This window comes from Oncorhynchus gorbuscha, linkage group LG17, assembly GCF_021184085.1.
Source record: "Oncorhynchus gorbuscha isolate QuinsamMale2020 ecotype Even-year linkage group LG17, OgorEven_v1.0, whole genome shotgun sequence".
Taxonomy (NCBI): Eukaryota; Metazoa; Chordata; class Actinopteri; order Salmoniformes; family Salmonidae; genus Oncorhynchus; species Oncorhynchus gorbuscha.
In genome coordinates, this window is record NC_060189.1 from 35,294,023 (window position 1) to 35,311,297 (window position 17,275).

The window sequence follows — 17,275 nt, forward strand, 5'->3', positions numbered from 1 at the left end:
GTAAGGGCCCCAGGCCTGAGTTTGGGAAATCCTGCTATAAGGGATGAAACACTGAATACAGCAACACTAGCAGTCTTACTCCAACAACCTGCATTCTATCTCCTGATTGACCGGAAACAAAACACCAACCACATAGCTATAATACATAATGTCCAAGTAATTTGCTGAAACGCTGAATATGGCAGTACACACCGGCAGTATGTCTTCCCTCAGTGTACTCAACAGCTTGCATTTTATAAACATGGACTAAACACGCTGTCCTGACTGAGTGGAGGACATTCAGCCAATTATCTCTCTTCACAGTGGCCATCCATTACTGAAACAGGAAACTGCAATTCCCCATGGGATCCACATTACATACCAGGTCCAAACAATCACAGAAAAAATGTGACTTTTACCTCATTACTAACCAGCCTTCTTAGAACTAACATCAATGGGTTTGATGCTGTATGTAGCCAATGTGGTACCTTCAGAGCCATGTTAATGTCTTGGAAAGCAGCATAGGTGTTTCCCATCTGCAGGTTGATGACAGCTCTCCCCTCAAATGCCTTCCAGCATTTGGAGTCAATCTCTGCTGCCACTGTGAACTGGTTCCAGGCTCTTTGGAAGAAACCGAAAACCTGGAAAAGCAGATGGACAGATTGGAGTTATGTACCAAGTTTGAAATTGCCAACTGCTAAAGCATCAATTTAAACAGTGAAAATCAATTTACATTTAACAAAACGCTGGGATTGGTTTGCTATTTTTAAACAATGGCAGTTAAACAAAATGGCATGTTGACAGCTGTCTTCTTATTAAACAAATTATAGAAAGTTGCCTGTTTTCTTTTTGCCTAAATGCGGCAAATGCAAATCTTAGCAACACGATTGGAGTGAGTACAAGGATAGATATTGGTCACAAAATGGAGACACAAGAAGGCTATTTTATGTACATAAGTATGTCTGACCAGGTATGGTCAGTATGTCTGACCAATTGATGTAAATCCACCCCCCCTTCATCCTATCATAAATAGCGCAACAAGAGCCAGAAGTGGTCTGCTCCTCAACACTCAGCAATATGGCAATGAACATGAATTCATTTACAATATACAGTAAATGTATAATGCGTGAGGGTACACGCATTACACAATACACTTGGCTTTTAAGGACTATTCACATTGACCAAAATAATGTCAACTACCTACTGCTCCCCAAGTAGATTCTACTTTGAATAATACATCTGCAGAGCTGTGTATACCCATGTGACAAGTTCAGGTTCAGGGTTAGGGTTGTGTTTGAGGCTACGGTTAGGATTGAACCAGGATGTGGACATGAAGCTAGGGTTAGAGTTAGGTTAGAGTTAGGGTTGAGGTTAAGGTTAGGATTGAACCAGGATGTGGCCATGAAGCTAGGGTTAGAGTTAGGTTAGAGTTAGGGTTGAGGTTAAGGTTAGGGTTGAACCAGGATGTGGACATGAAGCTAGGGTTAGAGTTAGGTTAGAGTTGAGGTTAAGGTTAGGGTTAGGGTTGAACCAGGATGTGGACATGGAGCTAGGGTTAGAGTTAGGTTAGAGTTGAGGTTAAGGTTAGGGTTGAACCAGGATGTGGACATGAAGCTAGGGTTAGAGTTAGGTTAGAGTTTAGGTTAAGGTTAGGGTTAGGATTGAACCAGGATGTGGACATGAAGCTAGGGTTAGAGTTAGGTTAGAGTTAGGGTTGAGGTTAGGGTTGGGGTTGAACCAGGATGTGGACATGAAGCTAGGGTTAGAGTTAGGTTAGAGTTGAGGTTAAGGTTAGGGTTAGGGTTGAACCAGGATGTGGACATGAATCTAGGGTTAGAGTTAGGGTTGAGGTTAGGGTTAGGGTTGAACCAGGATGTGGACATGAAGCTAGGGTTAGAGTTAGGGTTGAAGCTAAGGTTAGAGTTAGGGTTGAGGTTAGGGTTAGGGTTGAACCAGGATGTGGACATGAAGCTATGGTTAGAGTTAGGGTTGAGGTGAGGTTAAGGTTAGGGTTGGGGTTGAACCAGGATGTGGACATGAAGCTAGGGTTAGAGTTAGGGTTGAACCAGGATGTGGACATGAAGCTAGGGTTAGAGTTAGGGTTGAGGTTAAGGTTAGGGTTGAACCAGGATGTGGACATGAAGCTAGGATTAGAGTTAGGGTTGAGGTTAAGGTTACGGTTGAACCAGGATGTGGACATGAAGCTAGGGTTAGAGTTAGGGTTGAGATTAAGGTTGAACCAGGATGTGGACATGAAGCTAGGGTTAGAGTTAGGGTTGAGGTTAAGGTTAGGGTTGAACCAGGATGTGGACATGAAGCTATGGTTAGAGTTAGGTTAGAGTTAGGGTTGAGGCTATGGTTAGGGTTAGGGTTGAACCAGGATGTGGATGATGGACATGAAGCTAGGGTTAGGGTTTGGGGTTAGGAGGTTAAGGTTACCTGGAAGTTGTAGGCCAGGCAGATGCGTGCGTTGGAGCAGAGGGGGTTGAGGTGCAGGGCCGAAAGGAAGTCCCTCTGAGCTTGTTTGGTAGCCTGGGTGTGGCCGTAGTCCATGCAGGCATTGCCCCGCCCCACGTAGGCATCTAGGAAGAACGGGCTGATCTGCATGGCCTGGCTGTAGGCTTCTACTGACTCCTGGAGCTGACCCAGCCTAGAGGACACACCCAAGCACGCACGCACACACAGGTCATAGAGTTCATTATAAGATGTTGTTAAAGCAGTATGCTCTTAAAATTAATTCCCGTAGAAAATAAACTTCACCACCCATCTAACTGGGCACATGAAAGATCCTGTGATGAACAGTAATTATTCAGGCTAGCGGATGAGCAATAACCACTACTCTACTCCACGTCCATTAACACTCTCCAAATGACCACAGTTCCCAAAGGAGTTGGTGCACCCCAGTATATGTGTTCTGGGTCAATACCATTACCTATAATACCCCCATTCTAAAACATGTCTCATAAGGGGGAATGACACTGTCAGGAAGATCACACCTTTCAATAGAGCATGTCTGAATGACCTCGCTGAGTGCTGTTCTCTACACATCCCTTTTTCTCAGAAATGCTCTCGGTTTCTTTTTCTCTCCCCCAACTCTCTGAGAGCCATGTTTTAGCTCAGCGTGAACAACCTGCTTTCAAAACGGTTTTGAACATTCCCTCAGCAATTTGAAAGATGTTAAAAGGCCCAATGGTATTTCTCTGTGAGAACCTCTCTAAATAGATATTCTGTTTTCTTATTCTATGTTCTGTACACAGGGAGAGTAGAGAGACAGTCTGGATGATTTCTGCTGTTCCCAACACTGGTAGCCTGATGACAACGTGTCCAACAGTAAGGTGAGAGACTGTCTTACACATTCAGTGTGTTTCAAGGATTTGCCCTGTGGGTCAATGTTGCAACACAACATTGATTTCCCCATCTTCTTCACACATCATGACCACTTTAGAACAATAACCCTTAAAGTTATTCATTGAAATCATAAATTATTCTTCATAAAAGGTCATGCAGTGTTTATGGTCTTGCCTTCAGGCAACACACAAATATTAATTCACTATTAACGGCAGCATAAGTTGGTTTTTCCGACTGGAAGCCTAACTGAAAATGATGAAAAACAAGACAAAAAGGATATGAATAGCATGGTTTGGATAACAATTTGAGATACTGCATGGACTATACTATCTAACCCTGAAAGTAGAGATGCTGGGGAAGAATAACATGTCCTTGGGTGGGGATAAGGTGTCAGGGTGTCTATACTGAGTGTGTGAGGGGAGAGACCTGTGATGGTAGACTCCTAGGGCATGGTAGATGGTGGCGTCCTCTGGACTTCTCAAGGAGGCAGCTTTGAAATCCTGCAGGAGAAAGACAGTACAACACAACAACAAGTTAACTGAAGACACCATGGATGAACAGATGAACAGGCAGATGATGATTGTGGTGCTACCTAACACATTACTATGTGATACTGCTATGTACACTCCAATGGTATCATGGCATGAATAGGAATAAAGAAACAGAGATATGCAATCAATGCTAACCCTGCTAGTGATGAATGATTGAACAATGTGCATACTATCTATCTATCAATCTATCTATCAATCTATCTATCAATCTATCTATCTATCTATCTATCTATCTATCTATCTATCTATCTATCTATCTATCTATCTATCTATCTATCTATCTATCTATCTATCTATCTATCTATCTATCTATCTATCTATCTATCTATCTATCTATCTATCTATCTATCTATCTATCTATCTATCTATCTATCTATCTATCTATCTATCTATCTATCTATCTATCTATCTATCTATCTATCTATCTATCTATCTATCTATCTATCTATCTATCTATCATGTCCTCGCATATACAACCTATCTACCATGTCCAATAGTAATACTTACAACCTGTGTCCCATAGTCTCTTTGTCTAATTCATACAACCACTCTACATATGCAGGATCTTAATTTGAGACAATTCGCTCCACCAGGAAAATAATCCTGCAGCAACAGGAAATGTGAAATGTGAAATATTATGTGGATTATAATTAATACATTTTTCGTAAGCGGAAATAAAGTCTGACATTTCTAAGTGTGGAAAGTGAATTGCAGGAAAGTTGTCCTGCAACAGGGTGATCAAATTGAGATCAGACACCTGTACCATGACCTGTACCAAAGTCTCTCTGTCTAATATATATGTCCGGCCTGGGATCAGTGAGTTTGAGTGTTTGCACAGTGAACAATGCCTGTTGACGATGCTAGCTACAGGACACTACCTGTAAGGCATTGTGATGGTCACTCAGCTCCACGTAGAGAAGGGCACGATTGATCAAGACCTTCAGGTCAATCTCCTTCTTGCTGGGAAGGAGGAGGACAATCCCATAGTCTCTAAGAGCCTGAAAGATCAATAGGAAACAACAGCTATGACAATAAACAACCGATGTACTAGCAGCAAGGGACATAAACACATGTATGTAACATACATACAGGAGCTTGGACAGGAGCATAAACAAGTTGTTGGCTGACACACAGATTACGAATTAAAACACATTAATTATAGATGGTTGGAGCACTTATTTCCTAACACAAACCCCTCCCTTACAGAAAAAACACACACAAAATCTTAAAAGGTGTTATTTCTATAAAGTGACAGTATGCTGCTGTATTCTGATTACTGTAAAAGCTTGTACTGTGACCACAATTGGGACTGAGCCTTAAATGGGATTTGAACTCACAACCTCTCGGTCGCTGTGCAACTATACCATCAGATCTGCGAGTGTGGAAAAGATACAGCCCACAGACTTATTGACAAGAATGCATTTCTGCCCTTTCTTAAAAGCTGCCAAGAATAACGTATATATATATATATTATATATAATAATGTAAATAATTGTCCAATTATCACCACCAACGTAAAACTATCAGTGCTTAAGGACACTTGACATAGTATAGTGTACATTAATTATTTGGGGATTTGAACTTGCAACCTCTTGGTGGAAGTGCAGCGATGTTTCTGCAGTGCCAACAGCTTGTTACTTATAGCTTTGAACATACACTGAGTAAACCAAACATTAGGAACACCTTCATAATATTGAGTTGCACCATGGCCTTTTGATCTCAGAACAGCCTCAATTCGTCGGGGCACAGACGCTACAAGGTGTCGAAAGCGTTCCGCAGGCATGCTGGCCCATTTTGACTCCAATCCCTCACACAGTTGTGTCAAGTTGGCTGGATGTCAATTGGGTAGTGGACCATTCTTGATACCGACGGGAAACTGTTGAGCGTGAAAAACCCAACAGCGTTGCAGTTCTTGACACACTCAAACCGGTGTGCCTAGTACCTACTACCATACCCCGTTCAAAGGCACTTAAATATTTTGTCTTGCCCATTAACCTTCTGAATGGCACACATACACAATCCACGTCTCAATTGTCTCAAGACTTAAAAATCCTTCTTTAACCTGTCTCCTCTCCTTTATCTACACGGTTTGAAATGGATTTAACTAGTGACATCATTAAGGGATCATAGCTTTTACCTGGATTCACCTGGTCAGTCTGTCATGGAAAGAGCAGGTGTTCTTAATGTTTTGTATACTCAGTATTACCACACAAAATAATTAATTGTACGGTTAATGTACACTACAGTGTTGTTCCCTGGGGTACAAAAAAGGTCAAATGTACACTTCACAGGTACATATGTGGTACAGTTCGATACCTTGTAGGTATAATGGGACATTTTTCTACCCAATATTTTGTAGGTCAGATGGTGTTTTGGCAGTGTCGGAGATGTAACTGCAGTGTTGCTCCCTGTTGTACAGAAAAGTCAAAAGTATACACAAGGCACCTTCAGATGTACACATAGGAACTTATGGTACTGGCCAGTGCCTTTTAGGGTACATGTGCGGATAATCTAGTAAAATTGTACATTTCTCTACCCAATATATTCAATTTAATGCTGCTTTCGTAACCATGCGGGAGGTGGAAATTTAGCAGTTGTGAAGTCATAAATACCAATTGGATGCATTCACATGCTTTGAAGTCATTGACTAACGCTGATTGGCTAATGAACAACAAGCTGCGTAAACCATAAACTAAAAGTACAGCTATCATACTTGTGAACAAATTATAGTTAAAAAAACATATTAATAGATTGCTTTATTAATAGATTGCGAATTAGCAAGTTGGAAATATCGGTTCCGACTACATTTAACATTTACATTTAAGTCATTTAGCAGACGCTCTTATCCAGAGCGACTTACAAATTGGTGCATTCACCTTATGACATCCAGTGGAACAACCACTTTACAATAGTGCATCTAAATATTTTAAGGGGGGGAGGGGGGGTGAGAAGGATTACTTTATCCTATCCTATAGACTAGCATGTGAATGCGGCTTTATTGAACTTTGAAATGTACAATCGTGGCCAAAGGTTTTGAGAATGACACAACTATTCATTTTCACAAAGTCTGCTGCCTCAGTTTATATGATGGCAATTTGAATATACTCCAGAATGTTATGAAAAGTGATCAGAATAATTGCAAAATCCCTCTATGCCACGCAAATGAACTGAATCCCCAAAAAACATTTCCACTGCATTTCAGCCCTGCCACAAAGGACCAGCTGACATGTCAGTGATTTTCTCGTTAACACAGGTGTGAGTGTTGACGAGGACAAGGCTGGAGATCACTCTGTCATGCTGATTGAGTTCGAATAACAGACTGGATGCTTCAAAAGGAGGGTGGTGCTTGGAATCATTGTTCTTCCTCTGTCAGCCATGGTTACCCGTAAGGAAACATGTGCCGTCATCATTGATTTGCACAAAAAGGGCTTCGCAGGCAAGGATATTGCTGCCAGTAAGATTTCACCTAAATCAACCATTTATCAGATCATCAAGAACTTCAAGGAGAGTGGTTCAATTGTTGTGAAGAAGGCTTCAGAGCGCCCAAGGAAGTCCAGCAAGCGCCAGGACCATCTCCTAAAGTTGATTCAGCTGCGGGATCGGGGCACCGCCAGTATAGAGTTTGCTCATGAATGGCAGCAGGCAGGTGTGAGTGCATCTGCATGTACAGTGAGGCAAAGACTTTTGGAGGATGGCCTGGTGTGAAGAAGGGCAGCAAAGAAGCCACTTCTCTCCAGGAAAAACATCAGGGACAGACTGATATTCTGCAAAGGGTACACGGATTGGACTGCTGAGGACTGGGGTAAAGTCATTTTCTCTGATGAATCCCCTTCCCAATTGTTTGGGGCATCCGGAAAAAAGCTTGTCCGGAGAAGACAAGGTGAGCGCTACCATCAGTCCTGCGTCATGCCAACAGTAAAGCTTCCTGGCCTCCCGGGTGGTCCAGAAGTTAATTGATAGCATGCCAGAGCAGATTGCAGAGGTCTTGAAAAAGAAGGGTCAACACTGCAAATATTGACTCTTTGCATCAACTTCCTGTAATTGTCAATAAAAGCCTTTGACACGTATGAAATGCTTGTAATTATACTTCAGTATTCCATAGTAACATCTGACAAAAATATCTAAAGAAACTGAAGCAGCAAACTTTATGGAAATTAATATTTGTGTCATTCTCAAAACTTTTGGCCACAACTGTACAGTGCATTCGGAAAGATTTCAGACCCCATGACTTTTCCCACATTTTGTTACGTTAAAGCCTTTTCCTAAAATAGATTAAAAAACATTTCCCCTCCTTAATATACACACACAATACCCCATAATGACAAATCAAAAACAGGTTTTTAGAAATGTTTGCAAATGTATAAAAAATGAACTTGAAATATCACATTTCCATAAGTATTTAGACCCTGTACTCAGTACTTTGTTGAAGCACCTTTGGCAGTGATTACAGCCTTGACTATTCTTGGGTATGACACTACAAGCTTGGCACACAATGCCACAAATGTCTCAAGTTTTGAGGGAGCATACAATTGGCATGCCAACTGCAGGAATATCCACCAGAGCTGTTGCCAGAATGTTCATTTATCTACCATAAGCCTCCTCCATCCTTGTTTTAGAGAATTTGGCAGTACGTCCAACTGGCCTCGTGTGGCCGAGCAATTTCCTGACGTCAATGTTGTGAACCGAAAACCCCATGGTGATGGTGGGGTTATGGTATGGTGCAGGCATAAGCTACGGACAACGAACACAATTGCATTTATTAATGGAAATTTGAATGCGCAGAGCTATCTTGACCAGATCCTGAGGCCCACTGTTGTGCCATTCATCCGACGCCATCACCTCACGTTTCAGCATGATAATGCACAGCCCCTGTTGCAAGGATCTATATACAATTCCTGGAAGCTGAAAATGTCCCAGTTCTTCCATGGCCTGCATACTCACCAGACATGTCACCTATTGAGCATGTTTGGGATGCTCTGGATCGATGTGTACGACTGCGTGTTCCAGTTTCCGCCAATATCCAGCATTTTCACACAGATATTGAAGATGAGTGGGGACACCATTCCACAGGCCACAATAAACAGCCTGATCAATTCTATGCAAAGCAGATGTGAAATCCATAGATTCAGGCCTAATGAATTTATTCTGTATCTCAGTAACATCTTAGAAATTGTTGCATGTTGCATTTATGTTTTTGTTCAGTATAATACACGCATCTAAAGTATCCTATAACTTTAAATGCAATTGCAACTGAGGCATGCTAACTTTATCTGCAGGCCAAAAAGTAGCCTAACAAAGTGCATCACGATTGACAGAAAATATATAGCAAAACACTATGTCACATGTGAAGTGCTCCATAAACACGGTTTCACATGATTTCACATGTGAAAATCCACATCATCACATGTGAATTGTTCCAAAAACACATGATTTCACATGTACAAAATATGTGAAATCATGTGGTTTTCCCATAAGGGCACTTTAGATAACGTGAAAAGAAAAAAGAGAAAACCCAAACCTGACCAATTCATATTCCTTGAGTTGCTGATAACACACTCCACGGTTGTAGTGTGCAAATGAGCAGGTTTTGTCTATCCTCAGGGCCATGGTCAGGTCCTCCACGGCCCCTTTGTACACCTGAAACAAAAGCATTCTAAATTTAAACACAAAGAACACTACTGAACATTGCACACAGTCAGACAGCTCTGCTCACTCTCTATGGCTGAGCGCCCAGAGGCATAGAGAGAAGTAGGTGTCAACTGAACTGACAAGAGTTCAACAACAAAAAAGTGTGGTGGAAAGACTGAAAGCCCAAACACATAATAAGAAAAGAACATGTTTATCACAGAGCCTTGGGACAATACAGTTGGTTGAGGTTTCTCACTGAGTCCAATATGATACATTATCTCAGTTGGTAGAGCATGGCACAATGGCAGGACCGCCCATACGTAAATATATGCACGCTTGACTGTAAGTCGCTTCGGATAAAAGTGTCTGCTAAATCCCAAAATTATATTATTATATTATCAACCTTCTCTCCCCACACAACTCTTTATATCCTGTTTCAATAACCGGATGAAAGAAGACAACGCTCCTCTCAAAGTTAATAACCACCCTAGAAATTAATGTAAGAAATCTGATAAAACTGTTTATTTATACCTCACAAAATGAAAATAATAAAATGACTGGCAATGGCAATATTGATAACTCACTATTCTTAAACTGTCCATGAACAATAAGAGCTTTCATTACAGGACCCTATCTGCCCTCATTGGACTCTATGACCACTCTTTCACAACAGTAAATGGTGAGTAAAAAACCATAGAAGAGATACAATCTCTCAGCCACTTTCAAGTGATGAGGTGAATCATCCTACTCTGCATTGCAATCATAGACAACAGTACATTCATAGAGGTGGTGTATTGGAAACGTTATTATTCAGAATAACCAATCAAATTCATTCCAAAGAGGGGTGATCACTTGAATGAACAAATAGTAATTGGGTTACTGCCCTCTAAAGAATGTGATTGGCTAATGAGAGGCAAGGCGGAAGAAGCAAAGAGTGATGGCTAGCTGTGTTGCCTGTGTGAATGTGAAATAAACGTCACACCCTGATCTGTTTCACCTGTCTTTGTGATTGTCTCCACCCCCCTCCATGTGTCACCCATCTTCCCCTTTATCCCCTGTGTATTTATACCTGTGTTCTCTGTTGGTCTGTTGCCAGTTCGTCTTGTTTGTCAATTAAACTATTGTTTATAATCGACGTGGTTTTACCTTCATACCTGATAATAAACATATTCCGTTGTTCTCGGAGTCATCGGTAAAGAACCCAGCATCTAAGATGCAACAATAGACTACAAAGGAAGGCATCCCATTTATCTCACCTTCAGGTAGAATTTGAGTGCTCCTCTATACAGGTAGACTCTGACACTCTTGGGCTGGATCTTAATGGCTTCGTTGCAGTTCAGGATGGCCTTTGAATAGCGCCCTTTAGCACCATAGAAGGCTGCACGGCTCAGATACACCTTGAAATTTAGACACAATGTACTCCATTCACAACAATTCCACACAATGTGTTCCATTGCACTGCTTCTGTATAATGTGGTTTCAGATACATTTAGGCTCTACAGTACATTTAGCCTGCATCCCAAATGGCACCCTATTCCCTATGGGCCCTGGTCAAAAGTAGCGCACTATGTAGGTAATAAGGTGCCATTTAGGATTCAGCCTTAAACTGTACATGGGTGGACAGTGAGTTCCAGAGAACCAGTGGTTACGGAGCCTCTACCTGGAACAGGTTGGGGTTGATGAAGAGGGCTCTGTTGAAGTCCTGAACACTCTTGGACTGCTGCAGGCGCATACGACAGAGCCCACGCTGGTGGTACGCATCTGCATAGTCAGGGTTAATCTTCACTGCGTTGCTGAACGCATCAAAAGCCTGTCAGAAAACATGACAGTATCTTCAAATGGGGGTGTTAGTTTGGTGAAGGAGGCCGTTGCCATGCCAGTATGTACTGTACCATAGACTATTCACAATAACAGCATGTACCTAGTTAATGTGTTATGTAACATGAACTGAACAACAGGTGCTTCACTGCATGAAAAAAGAGAGAAAAAAGCCTTGCAAAAGAGAAACAGCTTGAGATTTGACGGTTAGAAGACATAGTGGATTCAAAAACGATGTGTTGGAGTAGCCAGTCTGTTTGTGCTGTCATGCCAAGCACTGTTGGCAAGAGCACAAATAGATCTGGGACCAGGCTCGTGTTGGGGGGCCATACAGACAAATAACATGGATATCTGAACAGACAATGCCTAGTTACTGCACCTGCAACAGGAGAGCCAGTGCCATGTAGCAGAGTCCAGTCAGATAGAAGACCTCTGCAGCTTCAGAGACGTTGTACAGGTTGGTTTCGTTGGGGCTCAGCAGAATCAGGGCTTTCCTGAAGCTCTCTACTGCCTCCTACAGCACAGCACACACACACACACACACACACACACACACACACACACACACACACACACACACACACACACACACACACACACACACACACACACACACACACACACACACACACACACACACACACACACACACACACACACACACACCACAGAAGGCTGCTGAGGGGAGAATGGCTCAAAATAATGTCTGGAATGGAGTAAATGGAATGGTATCAAACACATGGATACCAAGTATTTGATGTGTTCGATACCATTCCATTAATTCCATTCCAGCCATTACTATGAGCATGTCCTCCCCAAATAAGGTGTCACTGGACGCCTGTGATACACACACGTCACCAACTCCCCCAAGACACTCACTCTCCCCTGATGACAGAGCATGTTAGGCCATGGTTATTGCTATAAAAATGTCATGCTGAGAAAAGTAGGCCAGTTGTATTGGTAAGCTGCCCGACGCCATTATGTTAGCTTCAGAACATCTTTACTAGGACACAACCCGGATGTTACACAGAGCATTATGGGTACTGTAGTACATCAAGCTACAGGCCTAATCATTGGAATGAGGAAGACAAACAAGCAAATCACTGGAGGAAACAGGGCAACATTGATCATTCAGCTTTAGCATATACATGACAAGGCATGGTAACCCAGAACGTAACAACCCACCATGAACTTGCGTGCCTTCATCTGTGTCTTGCCCAGGAGAATGAGGATGGGAGGTGAAGGTCGGTTGTTGGAGGCTGCCTCCAGACAGGCAATGGCTTTGGCATCATTCCCCAGGAAAGACTGGACAGCAGCCTGCTGGATGGGAGATGACCCTAGTGCTGGTGGTGGGTAAGGGTCACTGGTCAGTATTAGCCTGGTCCCAGATTTGTTTGTGCTCCTGCCAACAGCATTACTCATTGTGAAGCCATGATTCTTACTCCGTAATCAGTAAGTTCCTGCCATATAGTGTCAGTCTGTGAGATAACAAGGGCTTGTCAGTCAGGGTCAGGGAACTCATATTATGCTTCCTGGATCCTGATTAGAATCGCTGTACCTTTGTTCATCTCTGCAGCATACTGGATACAGAACGTGGCCAGGTCAAACTGTTCCATGTCACACAAATACTGGCCCCTGAAACACAGAGAGAGCATTGTGGATATATCAATATACACTGAGTATACAAAATGTTCCACGACATAGACTGACAAGGTGAAACCAGGTGAAAGCTATAAGCCCTTATTGATGCCACTTGCTAAATCCACTTCAGTCAGTGTAGATGAAGGGGAGGGGACAGTTTAGATAAAGATTTTTAAGCCTTGAGACAATTGAGACATGGATTGTGTATGTGTGCCATTCAGAGGGTGAATGGGCAAGACAAAAGATTGAAGTGCCTTTGAATAGGATATGGTAGTAGATGACAGGGCACACCGGTTTGTGTCAAAAACTGCAACGCTCCTGGGTTTTACACGCTCAACAGTTTCCTGTGTGTATCAAGAATGGTCCACCACCCAAAGGACATCCAGCCAATTGGACACAACTGTGGGAAGCACCGGAGTCAACATGGGCCAGCATCCCTGTGGAACGCTTTCGACATCTTGTAGAGTCCATGGTACTGATGAGTAAGGCGGGGGGAGGTCCGGAGGGGGATCAAGAGATGTTTGTGTTTTTGAACACCTGTAACTACCATTTCCTGCAATCTAGAGCCTTTATTGACAACAAATAAAGGATTTTAAAAAATTCTAGCTACATAGTGGTGCAGCCAGTCCACAAGGTGGCACAGCACCCCTCTTATATTCTTTGGGGAGAACCCTGTACTACTTTTGTATTCTTAAAGAATAGTTTAGTTCCCCTTTTACGGACTTAAAACTCAAGCCTGATGTCCTTCCTCTGATATAGAACATTTATACAGGGAAAGGCCCACTCTAAATCTAAGACAATAGCTTGTTTGTGACAGAAAAGCTCTGTAAGAACCTTTACCTCATGATATACAATTGTTGAGCGTCTGGTTTCATATGCGTGGCTCGTGTCAGATCTTTCAGCGCTCTCTTCAGATCATTGACCTTTTTGGTGAAAAATAAAATTCATGATTTATACATCATAAAGTGACAACCTGAAAATCTTGGTGACTTGCATCATGACATTTTAAATGCTTACATTGCGATAGGCTTGGGCACGGCAGATGTATCCTCTGATGTAGGTGGGGTCCACCCTCAAAGCGTTGCTGAACATTCGGATGGCTTCATAGTTCTGGCCCATATTCAACATGAAGATCAAGCCCAGGTTCACATGGGCCAGCGCTACAGACCTAACAGGAACAAGAAATCATCACAAAGTGGGGAAAAACATTAAAGGAAATACAACGTCTCTCTAATCTCACAACAAGTATTAGACTTGAAGAAAGATTCTAGTTCTTATCATTCAAAATGTTCATACACCTCAACAGTCTTGTTGAATATTTAGCTTCGAAATGTCCTCCCTCTTTCCTTCTCTCCCCCTCTCTCCTTCTCTTCCTCTCTACATCTCCCGCTCCTCTTTCTCACTCAAAGCCCTGTTGCTCTTTTCAGAAGAAAGGATCCACTCTGCCAAAGCGAGAGGCCCAGTGGTATTACCTGTCAAGTTTGATCACAGCTTCAAAGTCGAACACGGCTTGTTGCCACTGCCGTCGCTCCGTATAGAGCAGGCCCCTGTGCAGGAAGGCACTCAGGTTCTCTTGGCTATCATTAATGAGTACTGGTGGCACAGAAACAAACGTAACAATAAGTTGTATCTCTGTGGTACTCACAGGACTGTATAACACAACACCTCCTCAATCCAGCACACAATGAAAGATATTAATAGCCTAAAAACACTCTGATTGGGGGTTAATGTACACTGAAAGCTACCACTCTTCGACTCACAACACATTGGATTGAAGATATTAATAGCATGACATGGGGGTTAGGTGAGGTTTTGTTGATGATGTTGTTTGTAACTAATGGACTGTGGAAATTATTTTCCTCTATGAGGACATCCGTACAATAAAGTATATATTTATCTATTGTGTAATACCTGAGGTGCTGAGATCTTGGAGGGAAATATCAGGCATCCTCTTCCTGAGCAGACAGCCCCGGTGGTAGAAGGCCAGCCAGTCATTGGGGTCCAGGTGAACTGCTAGGGAGAAGTCCTCGATGGCGTCCTGGTACTGACCCACCTTAGCATAGATCCTGCCCCTGTACGTCCTGTGGTACGTCCAGATTATAACGAGAGGGTAACACCACTGACATTATGGAGGGTAACACAACTGACATTATGGAGGGTAACACAACTGACTGTCAATCGACATTTCAGTGCGTGTGTGTGTTTTGAGAGAGAGGGAGAGAGACAGAACCTGTGCGTGATTGTGAGCTGAACTCAATCCTAAAGCTGGCATTATCTGTGTCCAGAGTGACACTCTATTCCCTATATCAGGGATGGTCAACTTGCAGCCCCCCCTTTCGTAGGCCCGCAGACTAATTTCACACCAGAAAAATACAATCATTTGAATAATAGAATACACAAGCTGCAATTTTGAAATTTGGTTGTGCATCAGCAGGTACTCAATTAGCCCATGTCAGCAAAACATTTTTAGATTGGTTTAGTTAGTCTAGCGGCCAGCTATCTAAACTTGTAGTAATCATGGTCAAACTACCAACCGGGATAGGGCCCATTGATCATCAGTTATCATCTTAAAAACTGCAAATGTTTGCCTCCTATGGCAAAATGTGTAGAATTTCAGGAAATTAGCTGTAAAACTGCAAATGTTTCTCTTCGCTCCATGGCAAGATGAGGAGAATTACATGAAGTTAGTTATAAAATTGCTAAATCTTCTCTCTGCCCCATGGCAAAATGTGTAGAATTGCAGCAAACTTGCTTTAAAACAACATTTTTTCTACGCCCCATGGCAAAATGTGCAGAATTGAAGGAAATGGGGGGGGGGGTGGATGTGAGTATGCAGACCCACTAGCTACTGCGGCCCCTCATGATGAGTTCCGTTTTTTGGTGGGCCACACCCCCATCAAAGTTGCTCATTCCTGTCCTATATAGTGCACTACTACCTGTGGGCCCTGGTCAATAGTTGTGCACTATATAGGGAATAGGGTGTCATTTGGGACTACCTGGCGATGGCATGGCTGGGATCACGCTGGAGCAGCAGAGTAAAGTCAGACAGAGCCACCATCCAGTTACAGCTGTGGAAGTACTGCAGGCCGTGGGTCAACAGAGCATCCGTTCTCCCTGGGTTGATGGTGAACGTCTGGAAGACAAAGATTACAGACATACACACCAGTCACAGCAGTCTCCTGTTAAGCCCTTGTTCTGTGGCTTATGCTGGCAAAATAACCCAGAGGTCAGCGCTGGAGTGAAGTGGAATCTCTTCTCAATCAATACACAATATCACGCTGTTGGTTTTCTACCTTCGATGGCTGTATTAAACCCAGACTACATCCTAAGAGTGCTTTGAGACCCAGTGATGTCAGTGGCAACGTGACTCACTTTGGCATAGTCCTCCATGGCCAGTAGAATCTCATTCCTCTTCTCGTACATCTCCGCCCTCTTGAAATAGTTGTTATCGTCTTCAGGTCTGCATTTGATGGCCTGAGTGTAGTTTATAATAGCCAGGGTGGTCTCTCCTCTCACTCTGTAGATTTCTGCTTTGGACTTGAAGGCATCTGGTAAACACATATAAAAGGTTGGTAATGTATTGTACTGTACAGTAGTCTAGAAAAGAGGAAGAGCTATAGCTGTACAGCCGTGAACCATAATCAAATCACATGTAAGTCCAGTTGCATCCTTAACCGTGGGTACATCACCAGAATTGCCTTAATAAATTGACCAGCAGTGTAATGACACAGAATGTACAATAACTATAGTCAACACAAATGTGTTCCTATTTGCAAAAAGGAACTAACATTTAAATCAATGGAGCACTCACTAACTTCAAAATACAGATGGAACGTACCAGAGCGAAAAAACAACAACTAAAAGGCTCATAAAATGAGGAATTTAAATTCATTCAAGTGAGCGATTCAGCAGAAGTGCAATCACTTTCACCTTGGCAGAGTCAGTCAGTGCATCATCACGCTGTATGTACCGCAAATCACTTTTATCTACAGCAACTAATTAAACACACTGGGCTTTGGACTGTGGTGGGCTTACCTGCATGTTTCTTGGTGTGCTTGATGATAAAGTTCAGGTCATCCAAAGCACTATTCTGGTTGTTTCTGAGCAGATAAATGCTGTGCCTGTGCCAGTAAGCATCCAGCAGGTAGGGCTCTAGGGAAATGGCCTAGTGTGGAAACAACAACACGTGAACCATTTATCATCAGAAGCTAGGCCTAGAGGAGGAAAATGAAGCTAGTGGGGAAATCGGGTCAAACCTATTAGCTAGCTTATATACTTACAAATAAATGTCGAAATCAAGTTACTTTGAC

At 42.6% G+C, this 17,275-nt stretch overlaps 1 protein-coding gene across 1 annotated transcript in view; it reads right to left on the minus strand.

Moving 5' to 3' along the window:
• The window catches only part of ttc6 (tetratricopeptide repeat domain 6), a 28,781-nt gene that overhangs the window by 4,694 nt on the left and 6,812 nt on the right, over positions 1-17,275 (minus strand). Inside the window, exons 12-28 of the mRNA XM_046307797.1 lie at positions 17,001-17,130; positions 16,338-16,513; positions 15,962-16,098; positions 14,877-15,046; positions 14,438-14,558; positions 13,983-14,133; positions 13,806-13,888; positions 12,883-12,959; positions 12,510-12,667; positions 11,704-11,838; positions 11,167-11,316; positions 10,763-10,903; positions 9,402-9,515; positions 4,757-4,876; positions 3,754-3,827; positions 2,419-2,629; positions 468-620 (exon numbers count right to left, since the gene is read on the minus strand). Of these exons, the coding sequence (XP_046163753.1) occupies positions 468-620; positions 2,419-2,629; positions 3,754-3,827; positions 4,757-4,876; positions 9,402-9,515; positions 10,763-10,903; positions 11,167-11,316; positions 11,704-11,838; positions 12,510-12,667; positions 12,883-12,959; positions 13,806-13,888; positions 13,983-14,133; positions 14,438-14,558; positions 14,877-15,046; positions 15,962-16,098; positions 16,338-16,513; positions 17,001-17,130 (2,301 nt within the window). The remainder of the gene's footprint in view (positions 1-467; positions 621-2,418; positions 2,630-3,753; positions 3,828-4,756; positions 4,877-9,401; positions 9,516-10,762; positions 10,904-11,166; positions 11,317-11,703; positions 11,839-12,509; positions 12,668-12,882; positions 12,960-13,805; positions 13,889-13,982; positions 14,134-14,437; positions 14,559-14,876; positions 15,047-15,961; positions 16,099-16,337; positions 16,514-17,000; positions 17,131-17,275) is intronic.